At 43.1% G+C, this 26,634-nt stretch overlaps 1 protein-coding gene across 1 annotated transcript in view; it reads left to right on the forward strand.

Annotated features, from left to right (window-relative positions):
• Positions 1-17,099: 17,099 nt before the first annotated feature.
• Positions 17,100-26,634, forward strand: part of ntrk2a (neurotrophic tyrosine kinase, receptor, type 2a) — a gene marked incomplete at both ends in the record, with an annotated part of 63,269 nt that continues 53,734 nt past the window's right edge. The window contains 5 exons of the mRNA XM_079269443.1: positions 17,100-17,353; positions 20,815-20,889; positions 22,497-22,568; positions 23,030-23,098; positions 23,907-24,055. Of these exons, the coding sequence (XP_079125569.1) occupies positions 17,100-17,353; positions 20,815-20,889; positions 22,497-22,568; positions 23,030-23,098; positions 23,907-24,055 (619 nt within the window). The remainder of the gene's footprint in view (positions 17,354-20,814; positions 20,890-22,496; positions 22,569-23,029; positions 23,099-23,906; positions 24,056-26,634) is intronic.

Genomic DNA, 26,634 nt, shown 5'->3' on the forward strand with positions numbered 1-26,634 from the left:
AACGCACCATTAAAATACAATAAAAACAGGGATATATGATTTCACAATAAGTGTGTGCACTATCCCACAAAAGCAAACCTGAAATATGTTAAAATTAGATTTTAAAATTCTTTGTGTAATGCAATATGTCCAATAGACAAACAATAATGAACAATTGACAAAAAATTATGTTTCGTATGCATTTGGTAAATTTTACATATCACATTTACAGATTTCTACAGGACTCTTTTTTTAGATTTGATCTTTAATTTGAATTGCCACCTTAACGTGTTTGTGTGCCCCAGTGACCCTGCAGAGGTGTGTTGTCAGGGGCAAAAGCTCCTGGTAGGGTCCATGTCAAAATGCTCCCAGGGGAAGGGCCAGACCTTGTTGATGTCAGAGGTCAGAGGAGAATGGGCAGAGTGGTTCGAGATGATAGAAAGGCAACAGTAACTCAAATAACCACTCGTTACAACCAAGGTATGCAGAATACCATCTCTGAACACACAACACGTGGAACCTTGAAGCAGACGGGCTACAGCAGCAGAAGACCACACCGGGTGCCACTCCTGTCAGCTAACAATGGGAAACTGAGGCTACAATTCACACAGGCTCACCAACATTGGACAATAGAAGATTGGAAAAACGTTGCCTGGTCTGATGAGTCTCGATTTCAGCTGCGACATTCAGATGGTAGGGTCAGAATTTGGCGTAAACAACATGAAAGCATGGATCCATCCTGCCTTGTATCAACGGCTCAGGCTGGTGGTGGGGGTGTGATGGTGAAGGGGATATTTTCTTGGCACACTTTGGACCCCTTAGTACCAATTGAGCATCGTTTAAACGCCACGGCCTACCTGAGTATTGTTGCTGACCGTGTCCATCCCTTTATGACCACAGTGTACTCATCTTCTGATGGCTACTTCCAGCAGGATAATGCACCGTGTCACAAAGCTAAGATCATCTCAAACTGGTTTCTTGAACATGCCAATGAGTTCACTGTACTCCAATGGCCTCGACAGTGCCCAGATCTCAATACAATAGAGCACCTTTGGGATGTGGTGGAACGGGAGATTCGCATCATGGATGTGCAGCCGACAAATCCACAGCAACTGCGTGATACTAACATGTCAATATGGACCAAAATCCCTGAGGAAAGTTTCCAACACCTTGTTGAATCTATGTGACATGTAATGTAAAAGTACTTTGAGTGGTCAGAAGACTAGAAAGGCGCGATACAAATATACGGTAGGTCCATTTACCAAATTAACTTGAAACAGGGACATTTGACACAGAACTAATACTAACTAAAAATTTTGCTCACAAAATTAAGAGAGAAAACATTTTGTTCAAAAGTAATGACTAAAAGTTGAATAAAATAAAAGACATTTTGGCGACTGAAACCGAACAAAACTAATACAATTTAAAAATGACAAAAGTAATAAGCAAGGCTAAGACTACAATTAAAATAGTTGCCAGAATTGACACTGGTCCTGTGGGGGTACTGCAGGAATATGGGGTACCAGTCATTTGGTCCTTGTATAACCAAAGTGAACACTGTGCATACTCTGCTAAAAGTCAAACACGATTCCATTGGGTGTTAGCCTCCGCCAGAATTTTCCCTCGTCACCAATCCCGTTTGTGATTTCCATTTACAGGATCTCATGGCACAGCCGGGGGAAAGAGAGTGTCTGGTTGGGGAACCTCAGAATTGCAGACCAGGGTACACCCAGAACCTGCTGGAGGCATTATATAACTTGCAGGTGTGGCAAAATAAATCATGTAAGTAATATGTGTAGTTCAGTAAGTACAATCATTTCTTGGGTGCAATGTAAGTTCAGAGAGTTTATTTGGTTTCCTTTGTGTTTATGAGGAGGAAGTGTTCGTTGTAGTTAAAATTAGGGGTACAGCGTTATTTATCACCAGCTACATTTTTAGGCAGTAGATCGGCAGTATTTTAACTAGAATGAACACTTCCTGAGCAGTGTCTGTGACGTAGAGCCACAGGGAAGTCTCGCGTGAATACGCGAGAGAATGAGAATCTCTGTGTACATGATGGAAGCAGAAAAAGCTGTGGAGCGACTGTATACCTAAACGCATATTTTTATATTTTGCAGGTAAGCTGGTGATGTTATTTAGATACCCCGGGCTAGTATAATGTCTTACTGTACGGTGGTGGCACTGTGTTAGTTCTTGTAAATGTTTAGCTAGCTAGAAGCTAATGCAAGATTCCCAACCGCCATTGTAGTAGTAGGAGCGCGGGGCAGCAGCCGTGGTAATGAGCCCTCGTGTGAGGGAAACCCCGTCGCTCATATCATCATTTTGTTACGATTGTTAGTATTAAATTAACATTAAACATTTAGGTTTATGGAAATGTAGAAGACAAATGTAGGCGGGAGTTCAAATATGATAGCTTCTTACAAAAGAGTAATCTAATATATCAGTGAAATTTGTTTTTGGTGGAAAAATTTTGGTTTTTGGTCGTCATCCTAGTCTAACATGCATAATTTTTTTTAATCATTAAAATGTCATTACTGTGTTATTATGTTTTGTATATTATGCCCCAGCTCTTAGGCCACAACAACTACAAGAGACACCATAATAAAGTTTTACCAAAATGTATTTTATTAAACCAAATTAGACCAAATTAAAAGGTGTACTGAATGTTGTGTGGAGTTTGAGAATCAGTGATGGCAGAAGTAAAAAATAAATGTGTAAGTGTCGTAAAGGTATACTTTATGCTAAGGCAACATAACAAAACCAAAACAAACACCGGGTGCCTGAAAGGAGATGCCAGGAGCTGCAACAGCAGCAAAGCAGACAGACAGAGGCGACATCCACACTTATGAGTTTTCCTTTAAAAGCGGGATTTTAAAATTAAAGCGATATTAGTCCACACGTTCGTTCCAGCTCTGTTTTAGGAATGTTTCCATCCATATTAACACGCATATCACATGATTATTCATGGCATGCGGGTGCCGGTGTAAACATGATGTAGATTGGTTGCTTAGCTTCAGAAAATACAACAGAGTGTAGGTGTGTAGAAACAAACAAGGAGTCGAGTATTCCCTTTGGCTGCACTATGTGGCCGTTTATTTCCATCCATACAAACATTCCACACATTCACTTCCTGTCACCCTTTAACCCCCTCTGTCACCAGGGTTACGCCCCTTTCCTTAAAGGGGCCCCGTGAATTCGGTCGTCCCCTACATGCTTCCCCCCAGAATTCACCAACTCCCGAGATTAGTCCCAACCATTAATGTTTGGGGGCCCGGATCAACCAACCAGCCCGACTCCGTGTCTCTGGGGCCGGAGGCAGAACCACCGTTGAAGGCCCCCTCCGGGTCCTGTCGTGCTGAGGTGGGAGGGCACGAGGCCGCCCCCGCCATGGGGGTTCAGCCAACCGTACAGGTTGGTCCAGATGTGCTGGTTTAAGGCGGTCAACCGACACGTACTCCAGCTTGCCGCCCATGTCGACCTTGCAGGTTTTGTATCCGGTCTCCAGCACCCGAAACGGCCCGACGTAGGGGGGTTGAAAGGGTCCACGGTGGCCATCCTGGCGAACAAACACATACTCCGCTGACCTGAGGCTGGACGGGACATATGACTGCGGAAGGCCGTGCTGCGACGTGGGCACTGGTTTAAACAGCCTGGCTTTTTCCAGGAGCGTTTCCCGCTGCTGGGTTGCAGACCAAGGGTCTGTGACTTTGGGGATAAACTCCCCCGGGACCCGCAGTGGCTCTCCATAGACCAGCTCAGCCGATGAAGCTTGCAGATCATCTTTGGGGGCTGTCCTGAGCCCCAACATGACCCACGGGAGCCTGTCCACCCAACTGCTGTCTTTGAGGCTGGCACGGAGAGCAGCTTTCATCGACCGGTGGAACCGCTCGCATAAGCCATTAGCCTGCGGGTGGTAGGCGGTAGTGCGATGGAGCTTCACCCCTAGGCTTCCTGCAACTGCATTCCACAGCTCTGATGTAAACTGTGGGCCTCGGTCAGAGGAAACGTCAGCTGGGGCTCCAAACCTGGCGACCCAAGCCTGAATAAATGCCCGAGCCACCTCATCCGCCGTTGTTGATGACAACGGGACAGCTTCTGGCCAACGAGTGGTTCGGTCTACCATCGTGAGGAGATGTGTGAACCCACGGGATGGGGGCAAAGGTCCTACCAAGTCCACATTCACATGATCGAACCTCCTTTCTGGCACCGAGAACTGTGCTAACGGGGCCTTTATGTGACGGTGCACCTTGGAGAGCTGGCACACCACACAAGTCCCGGCCCACTTCCGTATATACTTTTTCAGCCCGTGCCAGACAAATTTTGCTGAGATCAACTTCTGAGACGCCCTCTTGCCCGGGTGGGACAGACCATGAATAGCATTGAAAACCTGCTGTCTCCATTCGTCGGGAACAACTGGCCGCGGCTGGCCTGTGGAGATGTCGCACAGGAGCGTAACGCCAGTTTCGCCAAACGGGACCTCCTCCAACTGCAGTCCCGTGACTGCCGTCCTCAACTCCTGGACGCCCGGGTCTGTAACTTGATCCTCTGCCATCTTGTTATAGTCCAAGCCTAACTGGACAGCCCCGGTGACAGCCCTGGAGAGACAGTCTGCGACCAGGTTTTCCTTGCCCGCTACATGCTGCAGATCCGTGGTAAACTCTGATATGAAGGAGAGCTGGCGCTGCTGGCGTGCAGACCATGGTTCGGTGCTCTTACTCATGGCAAACGTCAGTGGTTTGTGATCCACAAACGCAGTGAACGGCCGAGCCTCCAGCAGGAACCGGAAATGCCGAATGGCCAGAAAGAGGCCGAGGAGCTCCGGATCGAACGTGCTGTATTTCCGCTCATTAGGCCGCAACTGTCGACTGAAGAAGGCCAGCGGTTGCCACGCCCCTTTCACCCACTGCTCGTGCACCGCGCCCACCGTGTAGTCCGAAGCGTCCTTGGTGATGGCAATCGGAGCCTTAGGTGACGGGTGTGCCAGCATTGTTGCGTTTGCCAGAGCTGTTTTCACATCAACAACGCAAGTTCCCTCTCTTCAGTCCAATCCACCAGCTGTTTGATGGCCTTGCCTTTCAGGGCTTCGTACAGGGGCCGCATCACTTGCGCTGCTCGGGGAATAAAGCGATGGTAAAATTTCACCATGCCTAAAAACTCCTGCAGGGCCCTCACCGTGAGTGGGCGTGTAAAGTTAGTCACTGCCTCCACCTTTGCCGGGAGGGGGAGCGCCCCGTCCTTTGTGATGCGGTGACCCAGAAAGTCAATGGTGGTCAACCCAAACTGGCACTTAGCCGGGTTGATGATCAACCCGTGCTGGCTGAGTCGCTCGAATAGAGTCCGGAGGTGAGACCTGTGCTCCGCTCTTGACGAACTGGCCACCAGGATGTCATCCAGGTAGACGAACAGGAAAGGCAGGTCCCTCAGCACCGTGTCCATTAGACACTGGAACGTCTGCGCTGCATTTTTTAGGCCAAACGGCATCCTCAAGAACTCAAACAGGCCGAACGGAGTGATCAGCGCAGTCTTGGGAATGTCCAGCGGGTGAACGGGCACTTGATGGTAACCTCGTACCAGGTCCACTTTCAAAAACACCACGCTCTCCGACAAGTGGGTAGAAAAGTCTTGGATATGTGGAACCGGATAGCGGTCCGGGATTGTTGCCTCGTTGAGCCGGCGATAATCTCCACACGGGCGCCACCCGCCCCCAGGCTTCGGGGCCATGTGCAGGGGTGAAGCCCATGGACTGTCGGAGCGGCGAATGATGACCAGGCGCTCCATGTTTTCAAACTCTATCTTGGCGATGGTGAGCTTTGCCAGATCTAGGCGCCGGGCCCGGGCATGTACCGGTGGGCTGGTGGTAGAGATGTGATGCTCCACCCCATGCTTGACCGTGGAGGAGGAGAAGGTGGGCTGCGAGAGGTCTGGGAACTCGGCCAGCAGACGCAGAAACTCATCAGCCGCTGCAAGCATGTTAGTCAACCTGGTAGAGCCCGCTCCACTTAGTGTACATGGATAAGAGCAAAAAGTCACAGCATTTATCAGGCGGCGGCCCTTGACGTCCACCAATAGCCCATAAGCGCATAGGAAATCCGCGCCGAGCAGGGGAATGGCAATTTTGGCAGTCACAAAGTCCCAGCTGAAACGCTGCCCCATAAAACACTGCTCCAGGCACCGTGTCCCAAAAGTCCGTATGGGGGTACCATTCGCGGCTTCCAGCGGGGGGCCCTGCCCGTTCGTCAGCATGTCCACCCGCGATGCAGGCACAACGCTCCTCTGCGCCCCCGTGTCACAGAGAAAGCGTCACCCGGAAATGTCGTCCCTGATGAACAGCAGCCTGCCTTCCCAACCGACGCCCATGGCAGTCACTGAGCGCCGTTGGCTCGCTGCTGCTGCGGCGACGATCGTTGTCTCCCCCGGCCACGCCGTGGCTTGGGCCGGCCTCAACGCGGCCGTGTAGCTTTGTTGGCCCGCCAGAAAAAACTTATCGGCCTCCTCGGCCAACTCACGACAATCGGTAATCCTGGTGTTGGCCAAAGCGGCCCGCACCTGCAGCGGGAGCTGCTGCAGAAAAAGTTCCGTAAACAGAAACTCCGGCTCGTGTTTACCTAGCAGCGCTAACATTTTGTCCATTAGCTCCGACGGCTTGCTGTCGCCGAGGCCATTCAGAGCAAGCAACCGGCGAGCCCGCTCAGAGTCCGAAAGCCCGAAAATGTTCAACAGCCGGTCTTTCAGGATATTGTACTTATCCCTCTCTGGCGGATTTTCCAGAATGCTCACCACTCTGCCTGCTGTCGAACTGCCGAGAGCCGCCACGACATAATATCTTGTCGCGTCCGCTGTAATGTCTCTGAGGGCAAACTGTGCCTCAGTTTGAGCGAACCACACCGCCGCTTGCATCTCCCAAAACTCCGGCAGTTTCAGCGAAACCGCGTGCGTCGTCATTCTTTCTTCTGGAAACATCCAGGAGTGTCAGGGTCACCAATGTAGGTGTGTGGAAACAAACAAGGAGTCGAGTATTCCCTTTGGCTGCACCATGTGGCCGTTTATTTCCATCCATACAAACATTCCACACATTCACTTCCTGTCACCCTTTAACCCCCTCTGTCACCAGGGTTACGCCCCTTTCCTTAAAGGGGCCCCGTGAATTCGGTCGTCCCCTACAAGAGTATTATTGTACTCTTTAATAATAAAAGGTTGGGGTTGATACTTAAAATCGTATTCTATAATCTTTCTCTGTAAACTCAAACTTTCACTTTTAAAACTTTCAAATGAACACAAATGAAAGATTTACTGGATTATCGGTCAATACATTTTATCGAAACCCGTCTCTCACCCGTCTCTTCGGTTTCGTTGTCGTCTGATCTCACACCCGTAGCTCTGCCGGATGGCTTGAAGTCCCTGTCGTACTAGAGAGCATTTATGCTTTTGTTCGTTTACAGTTTCTTTGTGAACTTCACAGTAGTTGTGCAGAACACAATAAGCATTGATAAGAAAACGAAAGAGTTTTTTGGACGGTAGGTGTAAAGGTAGCAAAAGATATGTGTTTTAAAATGGAAATGTAGTAGAGTGGATGTAGCCAGATACTGCATAGAACACGGGGAACACGGGGCCCAGGTGTTAAGGCCTTAACGATCCCCTGCCACCAGGTATCGAGACAGATTGGCAGGGAAGGGCAGGGCTCCGAACACATTAGTCAAGAAGATTATATAGAACTCAAAAGGTCCCTTGTTTTTAGCAGCAAAATCCCAGTCTATGAATTACAAGTATTGAGCAGCGTCAATGATCAAATGGCACAACCTTGTTATGTCCTGTTCTTTGTTTTAGCTTTCCAAACATTTCTGTTCTTATGGAGGACACATGGTAACATGGCTCATAAAGATGTCCAGTGTGACTTTCCTCTCCGTGGGTGTGTGAAATTCACACAAGTGAACACACGTCCTGCCTGCCGAGAAGGGAGCCATCTGACCTTTAGCTTGTGGTAGATTTAATGAAGAGACTGTCATTTGACTGCATGCTCGTCTAACACATGCACTTGTTGAAAGTGCAAACCAATGATACCCTACTCTTATTCCAGCCTGATGATTTCTGTCAGTATTAATGAGCCTGTTACTTGGACAATCGCTGACAAATCTGACAAGCACTTTGGCATGTATTGCCGAATGGGAAGAAGAAGACACCAGTGACATCCAGTGGCCAAGCAATACTCTGCTTTTACTTCTTGCTGTGATACTCTGCATTCCAGGTATAGTTTTGGACCTGTCTATCAAATATGTCGCTGATTTTCTTTATTTTTGTCTTGGAAAGGATTCTGACGCAGGTGTTGTCCCATGTGATTTAAAAACTTTGTGTTGTGTTCTTTGTCTATGACATATTTTGGAGGATATGACAGCAGCCAGATGGGAAACAAACACATATATACATCCAACATAGATGTACATAACAAAGACAAATGAGACAATACAGATTGGCTGCCTAAATGATTGTTAAGCATCATATGTTCATGACCAGGAGATTACCTGGCAAATAAAGGCAGACATATAAATAAGCTGTGAAGGAAGAAGTACTTAAAAGTAGAAAAGTACAAAGGTATTGACATTATAATATACTATACTATAATGTATTATATTATTGGATTATTATTATTGGTGCATTAACGTGTAGCACTTTTATGTTGCAGCTGGTAAAGGTAGGATTCATTTGAATTACTCCATTCTGATGGGTGTCTTGTGAAATTGTCCCTGGGGATCAGTCAATTTTTATCTTTATCTAATGATCCATCCTAATTTATTCGTAGATGATACATTTTACATTATTAATCTGAATCTGCCAGTGTCTGTTCCTAGTAACAAAAGGTATCAAATAAATGTAGTGAAGAAAAAAGTGTAATCTTTGCCTCTGAAAAGTAATGCAGTAGAAGTCTAAAGTTTCACTGAAAAAAAAGTGTCCAGCTGCCTATCACTTACTAATACTTGATATCTCATAAACTGAATGACTAGTCTTCACAAACTTCTCGGTTCTAGAAAATGAATTGTTAAATAAGAAGCTTCTCTAAAATAACGTTTCTGTCAACCTCAAATGAGGTTATGTGAGCGATTATCTCATCACTTGTGCAGATATATCATAAATAATGTTCTAATTATCTGATGATAATAAATAAAAATAATGTATCTAAATATACATATTACAAAATATATATATACATACATCATTTACCCAAACATAGGTATCCTGTATCGGCATTATTCTATATTTAGAAATCAACACACACACGCACACACACATTCTTTCTATTAACATAACATGATTGTTATTGTTTCTTTTTTAACAAAATCAATGCAGGGAAATTGTATCGAAATTTTATTATACAAAAAAAATGCTCATCACAGGGCTGACCACCATTGAGGTGTGTGTTTTTGTTCACAGTGATTCAAAGCACCAGGCTGCAGTTGAAGTGTGTGGGGGGTGTGAGTGCACAGCAGCGTTGCAGGCTGCTGTGACTGAATCCTTCTCCGAACGTCACGTTCCACGGCTCATACACCGTCACACTGCAAATAAAACACACACCAACACCCACACACTGAATCACAATATCCCTCTTCTCCATCAGCTGTATTCATTCTAAAAAGCAGTTTGTGATGTATTTATGAATGCACAGAGATAACAAAAAATATCAGTGCTAAATAGTATTATAGCAAATATATGGTAACTGGGAAACAGTTTTCTTCATTACAGACATACACACACGCACCTGTTTTATAGTTGTGTGCAGCAGGTGACCAGTTGTAAGCTGCTGGTCAAATTGGCATTGATGAATTCTGTGCTTAGGAAATGTGGGCACGGAAGATCAGGGATGTCTACAAAAGCACGGAAGCTTGGATTAAAACACACAGTAACACAGGCAGTCTCTGCTCAGGTAGCCATTACTCCACTATATCCTTACATAACAAATAGTAGTTTGCTGCTGTACAGTATTAATGCTTTGCATATTGTATAGAGAACCTTTAAAGTTGTCCTGAGTTATGGAAGGAAAACATCCACTGAAAAAATAATCAAGATTTGTCAGTGTCTACCTCTGCTTTTTTTCCAAGCCATTCAAGTCCAACTCAGCCAAATGTTGTCCTGAGGATCAGCAGACCAAAGACACACTGTCGCCCGATCCTGCACAGCAAAGTTTGCCAACACCACTGCAACACACATATAATACATGAATAGAAGTAGTGTGTGTGTCTGTGTGTGTGTGTGTGTGTGTGTGTAGGTGTGCATCCTTTACCTTGAATGGGTGTTTTGAGAACATCAGCATTAAGAAGATGAGGAGAAGCAAACCAACGAAAGACACAAGCTATCTGGTCCCTCGCTTGGCTGTGTCCAGTGCCAGCCAGCCCACCACGGCCACCAGCAGTGACACACACACTATCCTGGAGAGACAGAAATAGGACAGACAAGGGAGGGAGGTGGGGGACACCAGCGAGATGAACAGAGACTGACATTACATCAGGAATATGTTTAATATATTATCAAGAGGAAGGCAAGTATGTTGTAAAGAAGTTACAGGATGTTACAGGATGACTAAAAGAAGGTGACTTTATATTCACGGCTACGGGAATAAGAGAATGACGAGTGCAGCATGTATTTGTTTCAAGCATCCTGAAGAGGTCCCCTGATGGAAGCAGATCAAACTCCTTGAGGTAAGTTGAGAAGCTTTAACCCCATTAGTTACATGCCTATTTAACCCAGTTGTTACATTCCTGTTATATTGTTATAACAGTTGTAATAGTCTTGTGGGATTGCTTCACCTTTTTACTGGGGTAAGTGCCCTTGAGCCAGTGCACACAGCAGGTCTTCTTACACTTCACTTGCCATCAACTGCTCTTGTTTTCTTTTCCTGCCCTGTTTGCATTCAGTGCTCATACTGATTTAACGAACAATGAACTTACCTCAGTCTGAGGACATTTCCGTTGCCAGGAGACTTGTCTGAACTGTCTTGCACATTATATATTTTGGTTACAGCTACTAAGAAATATTTTGACTATACTGACTCTACAATGTCTTTTTTGAAGCATCATTTAAAGACCAGTGAGCCTCCGTCTGTCTCCTGGTCAGAAAATGCACACCAGGGTAGGAAAACTGAAACAAACCATTTCTCACCATCTGATCCAAAACCAGTTTCTGCCGAGAAGGTCTCTGATAGGAGAGAGCTCCTCCCACACCCGGTCGCCATAGCGTTTCATCATCCAATCCCAGGCCAGGAAGATAACGGTTACCAAGGAGATGACCAGCAGCTCGACAGCCCGGTTGAAGTTCAGGACACATGCCGCTATCACTATGGCAACGAAGCCTGAAACAAATGTATTAAATATAAATGATATCCCACAGAGCTGACATAATTTCCTTGAATCAGAACAATTCAAATCGTTTCATTCATTTGCTGCTTTAGTTCCTCCAGTTAAAAAGACAGCAGGAAGTGTATTTAATGTGAGCCCTGGAGTGACTGGTGTGTGACACAGAGAAATACCTTAAAAGACAAGTCTGACATATCGGTAACTCTGATGGTGATGATGGCACTTTTAAAATGCATTCATGTAAAACACGAAGTCTGAAGTCTTGTTAACACCTAAAAGGATCATTTCACATGTCAATGTCCTTCATTTCATTTCCTTTCCTTTCTTTTTTAAATCTTTTGTCCTAAAAGGATGCAGTGTGTTTTGATCTGTAAACCTGAACGTCCTCTGACTTACAAATATTGAATTGAACGCAACTGAATTAAAGGACCAGTGTGTAGCATTTAGGGGGATCTATTGGTACAAATATTATTAAGCATGTTTTCTTTAATGCATAACCATCGTTTTTTGTTCCCTTAGAATGAGGCATTTATAATTACATACTGAGGTGGTCCTTTTCAAAAAGTCTGCTATGTTGCACTGACATGTTTCTACAGTAGCCCAGGAGGGGCAAACCAAACACTGGCTTTTGAGTCAGCCACCGTCATTCTCCTACACTTGTGGCGCACAGGAGAAGTTTCAGTTGGTTACAATCTGCAACTGTGTCGCTAGATGGCGCCAACTCCTACACACAGCACCTTTAAGATAGCAATGCAACTATCTGCAGACTTTTCATTGAATTTTACAATTATAATAGTTTTAGAATGGTGTTATTTCTTAAATCATCTCTAATCTCAAAAGCACAGGGTTAGTGGTTGAGGACTCCAAAGCAATACATATGAAGAGGTCCAAAACTTTGTCGGAGGAGTTTTTTGACTGGGCCACTTAAAAAAGATAAGGTAATTCAATAAAATGCTTAGAGGAAAGAAACCACTTTTATTGTCACATACACGAAATTTGACAACTGCATTTGACCCATCCCTGTATATATAGATACTTAGTTTAAACAGCTTATATTTTCATGTTTGTACAACTCAAGAAAAAATACAAGTTTGTTGGTTTAACTAGTTTTTTCAGTGTTGCCTCAACTAGGATTATGGTTTATACAACTTGAAATGTCTTGTTGGTATCACTAAAAAACTTGTAGGTTACACTTAAATTATAAAGTGGATGGAACTATTTTATCAGCTTCACCTTTGTCACCTCAACTATTTATTCTAAGTTAATGGAACTAAAGCCCATAGGTAGAGAAACAAGATTGAAACAAGTATAATAAATATGTAATCACACAGTAAAGGTATAATAAATAAGTAAAAAATGTAAAAACCCAACAAAAACTAAAATATGATATAGTCTGACTGAATGGTTGTTAATATTGCACAGTGGATACATTGGATTTATATTGCACATGAATTAATAAATGAAAGGAATTGTCAGTTGTTGGTATGTGTGGTTTACTGGGAGCGGTGTTGGTTGTGCAGTCTGACAGTGGTAGGAAGGAATGACCTGCAGTATCTCTCCTGGCAGAGTGTTTGCAATAGTCAATTGTTCTCACCCTGTCTCTTTCCTGAATTGAAAAACTCCCTGGTAATATTGTATTGTTTCTTTATGAATGTAGATTGTGCAAATGACACACTGCAGTCAGTTCTTAAGTATCACAGCAGCCACTAGAGAGCACTAGTGTATCATTTCTTAGGGCCTCTTATACGCATGGCTGGTATGTAGAGGTTAGAATAGGTTCATGTGAGTCCACATAACAATATTTATTTATATTGGGTGACACATTGGGAGCTCTCATTCAAAGCTAAACACATAACAAATAAGTATCGGAAATTAGACAAAGCATGACATCAAATTGCGGAAGAATATAACCTTGGTAATAAAGAACACTTCGCAAAGATTTCTGTAATTTGACGTGCTTGTGTATAAAAGCGTAACATTCTGTGACGCGATCCTGTAAAAAGAAAATAAGCTGTAATAATTAGATATTACTCCCTTTTAGTTGCAAAAGGCCAGGCATCTGTCTTGCATTTTGTCGGCCGGATTTCCAAAAAAAACAAGGGCACAGCATGGAAGTGGTTCCTCTTTCAACTGAGGTTTGTTTATCCATACACAATGTGCCAAAACCCCTCAGAGCTAAAAGGAGGAAAAACACTGCACAGTGGAAGACAGCGGTGCAACGGATCATCAAACTCACGGTTCAGATCGTATCATGTATCAGAGTCACAGATCGGATCACAGATCAGGACAAACGAAAACAAAAGGGAGGAAATATGACTTTTAGAGATCCCTAATCACGTTTATTTGCCGCCGATACTAATTGCAGATGATTGATGATCCATATTGGCAGATACAGATCCCTTTGTTGTTTGATTATAGCAGCCGGTCTACAAGTATTATTTATTTTTTGCCACCGTCCAAAAAACATCATAGGTCAGTGTAAACCACCAAAGATTCTAAATGTTATCCTTTACTTTGTTACAGTAATTTATTTCAAGTTTCTCACCAACACTACAGTTTACGAGATTACATAGGAAACACATCATGATACGTTATAATTTATCTTTGCCCGGTACTCATTTTCAATAGACAGAGCCTGAACGCATCATAATGTAAGTGAATGTAACCTTCGTTCATTGGCCGTTAGCAGTGCTGCCATCGTTATTAGCTCTCCTTCTGTCAATTTAAATACAGATTGGTTGTTTACAATGCAACATGATAAGAGCTCGGGGACTAGAAAAGCATAAATACCGAAGTCCTGATCGCATATTGTCGTGAATATTTGCGGATAACGATGGTCAGTAAAACTTCATTTCACACTTGGATGGTTAAAGTTAAACTGTGTTCACACGCTTGCCGAACCGTGAGGGGGATTCGTACTGATCACGGATCGACAATGATCCGTTACACCACCAGAAGAGCTGATGTGTTTTCTGCACATGTATCTACTCAGTGTGTCTAGTGTCCCAATCATGACCCCATCTCTCTGTTACATAGCCTTGGGATAAAGCAGGATGTAAGCTCCTTTGTGTATTTGTAGGGGCCCACATGAATAAATTATAAAAGTATTCAACAAATGTTTGAACTTGAAAAAGAAAATCTTTTCTTTTTCTTCACCTTGTGTGAACCTGAATCAAGTACTATTAATAAACACATTATTTGCTAATTTGAGGCTGCTATGATCCAACAAACGTTGAATGTGATGCAACTAATCCATTTGTAGTGATAATATTGTTCATCTCAGATAGTAATTGTGATTTGTTTTCATCCAGTAACAAATTCTTGAGCTGCTCCATATAGATAATTGACTCTTACAGGAAACAGGGAAGGGTCTGGTGCTGTGATTTTTGAGGAGCCATTGTGTATGTATGCAGATGCTGACATTGTTGTAGAAACCCGTCCACATATGACAATCATTAAAACGTTGTCGAACTCCAGATATACATGACAATAAACAATGGACTTTGGTTGCTAAGGCAGTTAAAAAAAAGTTAAAAATGAAGAAATAAAATGCTCAGCATGGACACATTACCAAATTTGAATCTAGTCAGTGACAGTAATGCATCCATTGTATGTATGTACAGTATAAATAAAAAACACTAGAATCTAAATAAGCATGAGAAATAATATGCTCACAGCGTTGGATAAAACCCATCCTGACTGCTGCTTTGTCTGTGAATGACAGATGGTTCACGAGGGTGATTGCATGTTTAAAAAGGCAAAGACCTTTAACACAGGTTACAACCTCTGTCAAATTAAAAAAGTTACGTGCGAGTAATAGTTATATTCAGTTTGTGAGATGTTTTAATTGGTACGCCCACACTGTTCGGTGCTGAATGCGTACACCCTGATTTCTGAGGGAGGCATCCACCAGCTTGGTTCAGACACAGGCAGGGCTCCATAATTAAACTCCTCTATTCAGCAGCTCTGCCCGTGCGTCAGCACAATCGTCATTTTAGAGCTGGGGACAGGGTATTGGAGAGGAGAAAAGAGGAGAGGAGAGGACTCCTCACAGCTGTGATGTGTTGGGACTGTTGCCGCTCACAGGCAGATATGCTGTCATTTTCTCTCTCTCACATACAAGGTGAAAGATTGAGGAGAAGAAGAGGCTCCGCTCTGTTCTTCAAAGGCTGTACAGCGTGAAAAGACAGATCTACTCTTTTGTTAGAAATGCACCCAGCAGTGGGAGATCTGTAGCGGCAGAGTGACTGGCATGCAGCCGTATAGCCTCTACCCTGAGACGACAGATTATTGATTCAGGTCTAGTTTGGCTGGGAGCCTCGTATGATTATGAAATATGGCCTAATGATTTAATAAGGTGACGCTTGGCCTAGTACATGCCAGCTAAACACTTGATGATTGGTGATTGCTCTCTCATTCTCTCTCATGTGACGTTTTAGACATTACATCCACCTCTTGTCCTGGGTATTTTGGAAGAACCCATCAGCTCAGCTGCCATTAAAAAAGGCCCATAGGGCAATTATGTATGCTAACACACGCTGTTTAATGGGAAATAGCAGGCTGTTTTCCTATTCCAATGTATAAGACTGTAAATGCGACGGCACTTTGAACAACTACCTAAATTCAAAATAAGACCTCCTTCAGACAGCTTTGTTTCCCACTGATTAACTGCACACAGGTGCACTTATGAAACACCCAGCATACCAACAAGATGATAATGATGATTAATAAGTATTAGGACAATTAGAGCTGGCTAATTTATAGCTCCTTATATCTTATTCACGCACATCATCTCAAGCCAGCTATAGTACATACATTAACACAGAAACCTTTTCAACCTGACCTCTCCCCAGACTCTCTCTCTCTCTCTCTGTCTGTCTCTCTCTCTCTGTTAGCCAAGGACTCTCTGTTCACAACTCAAGGCAAGGCCGGTGAAGCCTGTCACAAAGTCCGAAAGGAACCCTAACCCCCGACAGATGTTTAAGTTGATGACCAGAAAAACACAAGTTCATCAAAACGCCTGCAGTGCCATTGAGCAAGAAACCTCCATCATTTCACTAAAGGGGATCGATAGGTATCGCAATATAAGCATGATCTGCTTCGGTGCTGGTACGCGTCCTTCTCTCCTCATAGCCTACCAGCCTTCATCCCCGGGAACAGCGGTGAGCACCGCACGGCTCGTCCTGAACTGACATTTGCTCCGTAGTCCACCCACACAACCAGCACCAGCACCAGTCTCTCTCTCTCTCTCTCTCTCTCTCTCTCTCTCTCTCTCTCTCTCTCTCTCTCTCTCTCTCTCTCTCTCTCTCTCTCTCTCTCTCTCTCTCTCTCTCTCTCCCTCTGCCGAGAATCATTCACACACAGAGAACATTGTGTCGAGGGGGCTCCGGTCGGTGCGTGTCAGCTGAGAGAGAGAGAGAGAGAGAGAGAGAGAGAGAGAGAGAGAGAGAGAGAGAGAGAGAGAGAGAGAGAGAGAGAGATCCTCCTTTGCACACACCCGTCAGTGTGGCAGTGTGATTTTGACTGACTAGCGGACTGACGGGGATTCTGGAGGAGACACACAGGAAAGGGACGGAACACTCTCCGCTTCTTTTCTCTTTTCTGTCATCGCATAGTCAAGACAGATGTTTTTCTAGCCGCGCCGCCTGCATCCACCCCAGACATCGGATTTTGCTTAATTTCTCCTCTCCTTGATTGGCTGAACCGGGACTGAACCCAGCCAACCTGGGCCGGGCAGTGGGGGCTGTTCAGCGAGCCTTATAGCTGAAGTTGGCACCCGAGATGAGCGCCTGGAGACCCGGGAGCGGGGCTGTCTCTTCACCGGGCAGAGGGTCTGGGTCTTGGCGGTGCTGGTGGTGGTGGGTTGGGGTTATCGGGGTGTCAGTGAGCTCTGGAGATCCGTGGCTGTCCGCGGAGGCATGCCCGCCCTCTTGTTCTTGCAGCAGCACCAGGATCTCCTGCGTGGATCCGGAGCGGGGTATCAATGCTTTCCCCGTCCTGCAGAGCGAGGCAGAGATGGAGAACATCACCGACATGTGAGTGTGTCTCTCTCATACGCGTCAGATTTAGAAGGGACATGTCGGATTCATAAGTGGTCCTTTTCATATTCATCCCGCTTTTATCAATTTTGGCTGTATTTTCCAACACTTTCCAAATAAAGGAATGCCATGTCCTCTAACCATCATAGTTGTGTCTGGAGCTGACTGACACGGTCCACAAGGGAAGCGCCAGAACCGGTCCAGATTTGTTTTTGCACTTAATCTTAATCTCAAGCATGAATCTAAAGCGAATTTACAGATTTACCAGTTTGGATATAAATCTAAGACATATTCATTTATTCGGCACGGGTTCGGCTGAGACACGCATCATGTGTAACCTATTGCATGACAGACTCATTGCCATCATATCATCATATCATACCTGTCATCGCTGGCGTGGAATTAGCTCAAAAAAAAAAAAAAAAAAGCATTTGAGGTTGATAGACTTTATCTTAGACAAAGACCTATCCGTGTGGGGGCGCGTGCATGTGCCTAGTGTGTGTGTGAAACGAGACACGCACACAAGACACCACCGTCCAAATATTTGTACAGACACTTCCCAAGATGGCTTATGAGTGTATTTAAATGAACCACAGAAGCTGAAAAAAATCGATGTTCAAGAAAGAAAGAATTGTTCTAGTCGAGTCAACATTTGGCTTGTATTTGAAGAACCCTCCTCGGAAGGCTGGCTTATAATACATGCAGCATCTCAGTGTGCATTTGAAATGTATATATACATTATATATATATATTATATATATGTATATATACATACATATAGGCTACTGTACCCTCTTTTCATAAAACGTCATAGAAATAAATCCAGAATTCATATCCGAGAGCAATTGAAAGAGGAGATTGAAATATTGAATTGCAGCAATATATTTCTTGGCAACAATAAACGGCCTTGTTGATAACGACTTGTCAGAGATGAACTTGGGAGAAGCCTTGGGGGATGTTTCAATGAGCCAGCAGTCTGGTGAATTCATCCATCTAGTGCTTGTCTGATGTAAACAGACAAATTACGGATGCCCATGCGTGGTCTAATTTCAAAACGACCTTGCCAAAAACAAAACAAAACATGGAAATATAAGTTGTCGCATTCTCTGTCTGTGTTAATTGGTTATATACATCCTTATTTGGTATCATCTGCCCACACAGAATACAATTGGCTTTCAATGTCACTGTGAATTCCTAAATGGATGTAAAAACTCACACACAGCGGTTTGTGTTGATGTGTCATCTCTGTCTTGTATGGACGTGTTTGGTATAAAAGGTGAGTCAAACAAATCATAATCCCATCTGCTAAAATCCTTCAGTGTAGACATAGGAGGTGCTAAATGATATTGATCAATATTCACTCTTTTTTGGGAGGGGTGTTGGCTCTTTCATAACTATTAACACAATACAAACAACAAAGGAAGTTGTTTCATAGACAATCTTTAATAATGAGGAAATGTATCACAATACTCATCCACAGGCAATCATAGTGCATTAAGGGCAGATGGACATGGGTGTAAAAACTCAACGCATAACTCCTTCCTGCATACGCAGACAAACATGAAGTGAATTGTACATCAAACGTGATGAAAAACCAGTGATGGATAAACAGTATGTGCATGCTCTTAGTAGAGAGTGCTGCAGGATTGAGTCCTAAAACCCAGAAATGAGTTAGCAATTTTGCACTTCCGGTATCCACGTTTGGAAGTCAATGGGTTTTTTGAATGGGCTTTTGGTTCGATGCCTGAAATAAGATCCGGTTAACTAAAGCTCAAGAGATTTAGTTTTGTTTTACGATATAAAATACGTCTGTATACCCCTCTCGTGGATTTTTAAGCTTTTATTTGTCTTAAAATAGGCGGTTGCTAACAAGTGGCAAATGACAAAATGCCATCAAGAAAAATAGTCTTCCTTCACAGCCTTGTTGTTTATACATGCGCTCATGCGACAGTGATATAGTTCGTACATAGACTAATGCTAGCAATTTACATGGCGATTGCATTTTTCCGTCACATAAATCATTAAATTGGGGCTCATTTGTGAAGATTGTCTCGCTGAACAAAACATGCAAGTATCATATACTTGTGTCCAAAAAAAAAAATGTATGGAAAAATACCATTGGCTTGCTAACTTCTGTGGTTGGCCTACAAAAATACGCCCTCGCTGCAGCACTCTATTTGGCATTGGCATTATTATTCAGCAGTCTTACTTGAACTGGAACATTGTCTGCCTTTGACTTTGACTGGCTGATTTACTTTGCTGCTACTGTTGAAGCTGTAATTGGCGATTTATAGATTACAAATACATTGTGTGCCTGACAAACATTTAATCAGAATTTAATTTAGTTGTTATAAGTAAGGCAATTCGACTCGTCCCTGAAAGTCATTTTATCCAAGAGTGTGTTGAAGATGCTCCTTTTCAAAGAATGTGTGTAATTCATCAGTGTGCACTGTAATAATGCTGACATTCTGGGTCAGCTTCTTCAATTATTGAAAGGCACATATTAAATGTTATCACTATTTTTTCCACGGCCTTTTTTCACATGATGCGATAGTGACGGCGGAGGTTTGACAGGAAATGAGGGGAGACAGAGAGGAGAGGGGACGAGCATCAAAAGTCTCCTGCCAGACTCGAAGCGGGGACGTTGTGATTACATGGTGTGTGGTGTGGTACAGCATTTTGGAGCCCAATAGGCCACCAGGACACCCCTATAAAATATTTTAGGGTTAGGCGTTGTCTTTTCAATTCTCACGTGTCCATCGTCATGCAGTGACAAAAATGTTATTATTTTGATAATAACTTAGAGACTTGAGAGAGGTGAAATACAACATATCAAATAATTAACAACAAAAACAAATCGTAGACTGAAGGCCCTTCACTACCGCCAGGTAATAATCTTGGAAATCAATGCATCTAATTCGAGATGTTTTTTTGTTCCCAGTCTGACCACATGAAAATCATTATTCAATGACCTTGTGATTTAGCTAAACAGTGCGTGCAACAGTGAGACTGGAGGTTCTTCTGCTGTGACGGTAGCATGTTCCCTCTGTAGGGGACATTACCCTGGTTTTCTTTATCTCTAAATGTTCTCAGACATGTGGACCCAGAGCGGTGACATTTGAAAAGTACACATATTGTTTTTCAGAATCCGTTCTCACAGTTTTACATCATTCACACGAGGGAGTTGCCCACAATCATCTTCTGTTTGCCCTTGAATGGGTCAAGTGCCTTCCTCCAGTGCAGCTGAGGGGAAAGGAGAGGAGAGTTGTGCCTGTTTCTCAACTTTTACAAACTACCAGTTCCCCTCGTGTGCCATTGATCAGCCGCAGTTCATTTTTTAACTTTGAACTCTAATTATATGGGCTTGTTATGTCCCTTTGTCTTGTCGAAATGCTTCTGTTCATGCCTCCCTCCGTTAACAAATGGGCCTGCTGACACACACTTGTATTCCCTGACAGTTACATCGTCAACCAGGGCAGCTTCTCCTCCATCAACGACAAAGACCTGCACTACTACAAGAATCTCAGGAACCTGTAAGTTTTGTTATGGCTTATAGTAACAAGACAAACACTTATACAGAGCTGTTGTCAATAAGCACATTTGCTCATCAATGATTACACACTGTTTTTATGTTACATATTTTGATATTCTGTGGCTGTCATCACATATCATGTTCCTGTTATACATACTCTTAGGGCTCAATATAAATGCAGCATTTTAGGGCAGACATAAGAACAATTTCCCTACATTTGAGTTATTTGGCTTGTTGTAATCCTTTGCCTGTACTGGTGATTCTCCTGATGTGGTTAAGGCAGTTCTTCTGTTCTTTGGTTAATCGCAGGATTTTGTATTTACTGTGTTTTGCTACGCATCTGTGTCTCATTTTATTTCTTAATCTGAAAAATAGAATTATCTACCAAGCAGCACTTTCTTGCAGTATACCCTGCTAAGTGGACACCAGCCAATTTCCCCAGCCAATATTCCATTTGGTAGACCGATTAGTAAGCAAGTTATTGCAAATGTATGCTTGTAATTGTGGTGAGACCCAGTGGGAACAAAACGAGCGCTGTGTTTGAGCCACAATCACAGACAGCAGTCCCATACAGGAATACTTTACGCACAGTCACACTCTGTCTTGATACAAATAAGATACTCTTGATGTTTTGGCAGTAACATATTGGTGTGTCATGTTAAAAATGGGGAAATGAAAATCTGTGCTAATGTCAGATGAGATGAATCAGTTACAAAACATCTGCCAGACCCACTCTTTCATATCAGATGGTGATGTCTGCATCTGGTTTTAACAGTGCTAAGTAATGGACAGTGTGTAGGAATATTAAAAGGCACCTCTTGTAGAAAGAAGCTTTCTATTGAGACATCTGGTAAATTTACAAATGTGCAGGCGTTGGCGTTGCACTGTGGCAGACTTGTGAATGAGCCCTGGATTAGTGGGGTGAAATCATTGTTTTGTATGATTCATTCATTTTTGTATTTCTCAAACCAGATTACAGAGTTGTATTCATAATGCTTAAATTGTTCCTGGAAGATGATCTGTTAATGTTTGGTACAAACCTCAATTTAGTATTACTTTTTATGTTCGGGTTCCGGCAGGTTCACTGGTCTCTCTGGAGAGATAACACTTTGTTTGTTGTGTTAAATATGTTCATCTGTGAAAAATGTTTCACCAATGCAACAGTATTTCATGGTGTCTCATAAGTCCATGTGACACAAATAATAAATGAATCACAAATGTATCCATAAGATGTACATTATCTTCAGATGGAGAGCTTTTGTTGGCATCATTAGTCTTAAGGTCACCAAATCGACTGATAATTGGTTTATTTCAACGTCTCTTTCAGTTATAACCACACACCATTGACCTACACTTATATAACGATGCTAATATCTGCCGATGTCGGTATTCAGATGCTACATTTAGGATTAGTGATAAGCCAATAATAAGAGCAGAATTCGGGTTTCCTGTGTGTATCCTACGACCTGTTAGAAAATCCACTGTTCTAAATTGATCGGGAACCTGAAATCCTGTTTTTCGCTGTTGTTGATGTTGCAGTTCTTGTTAATAATCGTTTTATTCATGATGGCGACGGCAATGACGCTGTTGTATTTGTTTTTGTGTCAGAACGGTGACCAACAGCAGGCTAACATACGTATCGAAGCTGGCCTTTCAAAACAACATCAAGATACAGTACCTGTGAGTTCATGCTTTCTATTGACTTGACAGCCACAGTGCAGATTTATTCATCACCTTTAGTGGGTGAGTTGTTTGACTTTGTTGAAGACGAACCTGTTAGAAATGTCTCATCTTTTAAAATGTACAGCTATGTTTCAATTTCATTAATTTGTCGGATTATTCATTGTTGAAAATGATGAACAGGAAATGTATATCCAAATGTATTTGTGATATTATCAAAAGAAAGAAACAAACTGTGACAGGCTCAGGTTCCGACTGAACAGGATTCATAAACGATCAACATGAGTCAAGTTTGGTACTTATTATATTGATCAAATGCACCAATTGATTTTAATGACGAAAATAATTCAGGATCATTGGAGCATGTAAAATGAGTTGTTAGTTTCTGAAACAGCAATCTAATATTTTGACGTGGTTCTGCAAACGCAACCTCCTTCCCTGATGTTCGACTTAATTTCCAGGAATCTGAAAGATAACAACCTGTCATCGCTGTCCTGGAGGATATTCAAACACCTCAACATGTCTTATCTGTGAGTTCAGTTCAGCCTTCTGTATCAGTCTGTCCATCTCTGTGTCTGTCAGTTGATCGGTTCCTGGCTCTCTTTCTGTGGTTTACCTCCCATTTATCATCACAGTATGTCGATAAACTATTGGATCTGTGATCTATATATCACCTATATGTCACCTATATATATATATCCGATGGGATACAGCTGCCTGCAATCTTGAGATTTCCTGGAGCCAGAAAAACATTATTATCATTATTTAGTTTTAGATAGCAACAGGGTGAAGACTGAGATTAGCTGAAGTGGGCAAGATGCAATTAACCCCCCCAGCGTTGTAAATGTGTGATTGGCTATGACACCTATCGATAAAAGCAAACTTGCTCCACCAGCTAGCCTGGCTCTCTCCGTAGTTAACTAAGCTAAACAGCACCACCTTGTTTAATCGCTACTATGAACAGAAGAGTAAAAAAGACATTTACACAAACAATATTTAATATGTTATTCAGTGAGCTTTAGACGTGCTTGTTGGTGAGTTCTATTTTGTTTGTTCGGTGTTCTTTTAACAGAGCCAACTATTTCACCCGGTTTCCAGTGTTTACGCAAAGCTGAGCTAACTTGCTGCTGTTGGAAGCTTCATATCTAACAAACAGACATAAGTTATATGTTCATTGCAGAAAATATGCACATTTCTCTCAATGTTGAACTATTCCTATAAGTCACTTTGACACTAGCACAATTCAATTGAGCTATTGCTTTGTCATTTAAAATTTACTACACGCTGTTCTCGACAATTCTTGACTTTGTATGTGTGTGTGTGTGTGTGTGTGTGTAGGATCCTGACAGGGAACCCTCTGCATTGCTCTTGTGAGAACATGTGGATCAAGCTGTGGTTAGGAGAGGAAGCAGACACTCAGGAGCTGCGCTGCATTGAGGATGGAGGAAGACGCAAGCTGCTGTCCAGACTGATACTACCTAACTGTGGTGAGGACACACACACACACACACACACACACACACACACACACACACACACACACACACACACACACACACACACACACACACACACACACACACACACACACACACACACTGAGTAACAAGCTGGAAAAGACATTCACAGGCTGTAGCAGAGTGCAAAATGTTGAAGTACCTGGAGGAAAACAGTACTCCTAATGGTTTCCTGTAGAAGGATTTCCCCAAATCTTTATTTTGATTATGCGTTCTCTCATATGTTTTGCATGTGTCTGGCACATCTGTTTTCATGTATGTGTCTGCATAGACGTGTTTGTGTTTAACAGCAGGATATATACTGTTTAGAACTTCTTCTTGCAGGTGTGCTAAGTGTTTGGTTGGTTCTCACAGGAGGAGTGCGGGGAATGAACGACTGGAAAAAGTTTGTTGTTACTGTAAAACCGATGAGAATAGCTGTGAAAGAATAAAATCCATGCAATAACTACAGCCACTGCAGTAATCAGCAGCAGCTGGTACATGTCAACTTCAACAGGCTTCAGTGAGGATGCTGCACACACTGTATTTCACTTACGCAGTACTCTGCTTAGCCTGTAACTTCTCTCGACACCGCGCAGTGCAAAGAGCTACAATGTCTTACACATGAGCAAGCAAACAAATGTCCAAATGAGCCCCGCTTTTATAGAGGGCTTAAAAATGTAGTTGGGTTTCTGCGGGCTGATGTTATCTGTGTGCTGGAGGGAGTTTTCTCATATGATGTATAGATTAGCCGACAGTTGGAGGAGCGCGACATATGTGACCTACAGAGTAGTGTTTGTTTTGCGTTGTGTGAGAGGTTACGTCGCCTTCTAGACTGGTTACAGTCATAACCAGACATAATTTGCTCGTAGATGTAGAAAGGTCACTGTACAGAACATTAAAGAAGCAGGAAGATGTTTTATCGAGAGGGAGCGTTTGTGTGAACCAACACACAGACGCTGAGTGGAGAAATATCGCTGCATGTATGACAATAAAATGAAGTGTTATAAAGACCATCTGCACTGTGTCCTATGGCACCAGGGACCTGCAGCAGATTTAATTTCCTTTTTCTCTGAATCATCATGTTTTCGGTCGTTAGTGAAGGAATTCTTTCTGGACCTAAGGAAAGCTGCAATACTCAACTGCAACAGCAATAATCACCTTTTTTTTACGAGCAATAAAAGACATTTCCTTCAGATTCAATTGCGAAAATTTAATGAGAATATGTTGCATCTTTGTTTAAGTTGCAAATACACAATATTTATTGTTCCCTAAAAGGAATAATGTGTTTACAAACCAGAAAATTCTATTTCCAGTAGCAGTGCATACAGTTACTTACAATGTCAAGTTAAGCAGCATGCTTACCGTCACTCCCAGACAGACTTCCACAGACCACAATCCTTTTATGTACTTGCTTATGGGAGTGTTTATCAAGCTTGACTGCATAAATGTCATCAGTAAATTGATGCTTTAGTCTTCCTCCCTTAGTTTCTCATGAATCTCTCTATTTTGGACTCTCCTCTTTTCATGAACAGAGTCAGATTTCACCTTGAGCCATCAGACTGTCCAAAACAAACCTACACAAATCTAGCACAAATCTAGCTAACGGTGACATTTAGTAATAATTTAGAGCTTGAGCAAGCCAATGAAACGCAGATACTTCCAGCCTTCGGGGCAATAAGTTCAGTCAGATCCCGTATGTTACTGTAAAGTGAAAATATAAAAGATTTTAATTTAGAAAACATACAATAAGTAATAAGTCAGAACATCTTAATAGGCATCAGTTGAAATGCAATCAAACGTTCTCTCTAATAAGAACATGGATCTGAAAGTATTTTTGTCATCTGGTCAAAAATAGCTCATAGCATAGGACACAAGCAATAAGTTAGCATGCAGGCAGCTAACAATGTCATTGATAACTCCTATTGATCCCTCCGCCTCCCTGCCATTAGTGAAGGTTATTTTTGGCATTAGCACAGTTACAGCAGGGTCCCTGGAGAGGTGGGCAGGGGACCCCCTGGCAGTGTGACATATGAGGAGGAGGACCTGGTGGTGCAGGGGTGTCAGATGATGCCCCAGGGCTAACAGTGATGCACCAAAAGTCCCAACTGCTGGCCTTTTTCTCCCTATCTCCTGCCTCCCCCTCTCTCATACAGGCTGCCTTTCCTCCTCTTCATTACTCATTTTCCATCTCTCGGTCGGTGGCATGTATGACTGTCTGTCCCTCTGTCTGTCTGAACATTTCTGAATGACATATGAGGAAGGCACAAAGCAGAGGAAGTGCCCAACGATGCCCTCGGGCTGACACTGATCTCTCAGGCCACCCGCATATGTCTCTCTGCCTGTTTCTCTCTGTGGACTGTTCACTGCTGGAGCTCCACTCTGAAAGGCTGGCAAACACAGGCTGTTCCCACTGCTGACCCAAGCAAAACTTCACTATTACCGCAGTCCAATGCTACAGTAGGTGGACTGTTTGGGGTTCAAACAGCTGCAGGTAGTATAAACACTCCTGGTCAGTTCTTTGTTGATACAATGATTGAAACAATAAATTAAAAAGACGTTAATGTCAA

Source organism: Melanostigma gelatinosum (genome assembly GCF_949748355.1).
Source record: "Melanostigma gelatinosum genome assembly, chromosome: 6".
Lineage (NCBI taxonomy): Eukaryota > Metazoa > Chordata > Actinopteri > Perciformes > Zoarcidae > Melanostigma > Melanostigma gelatinosum.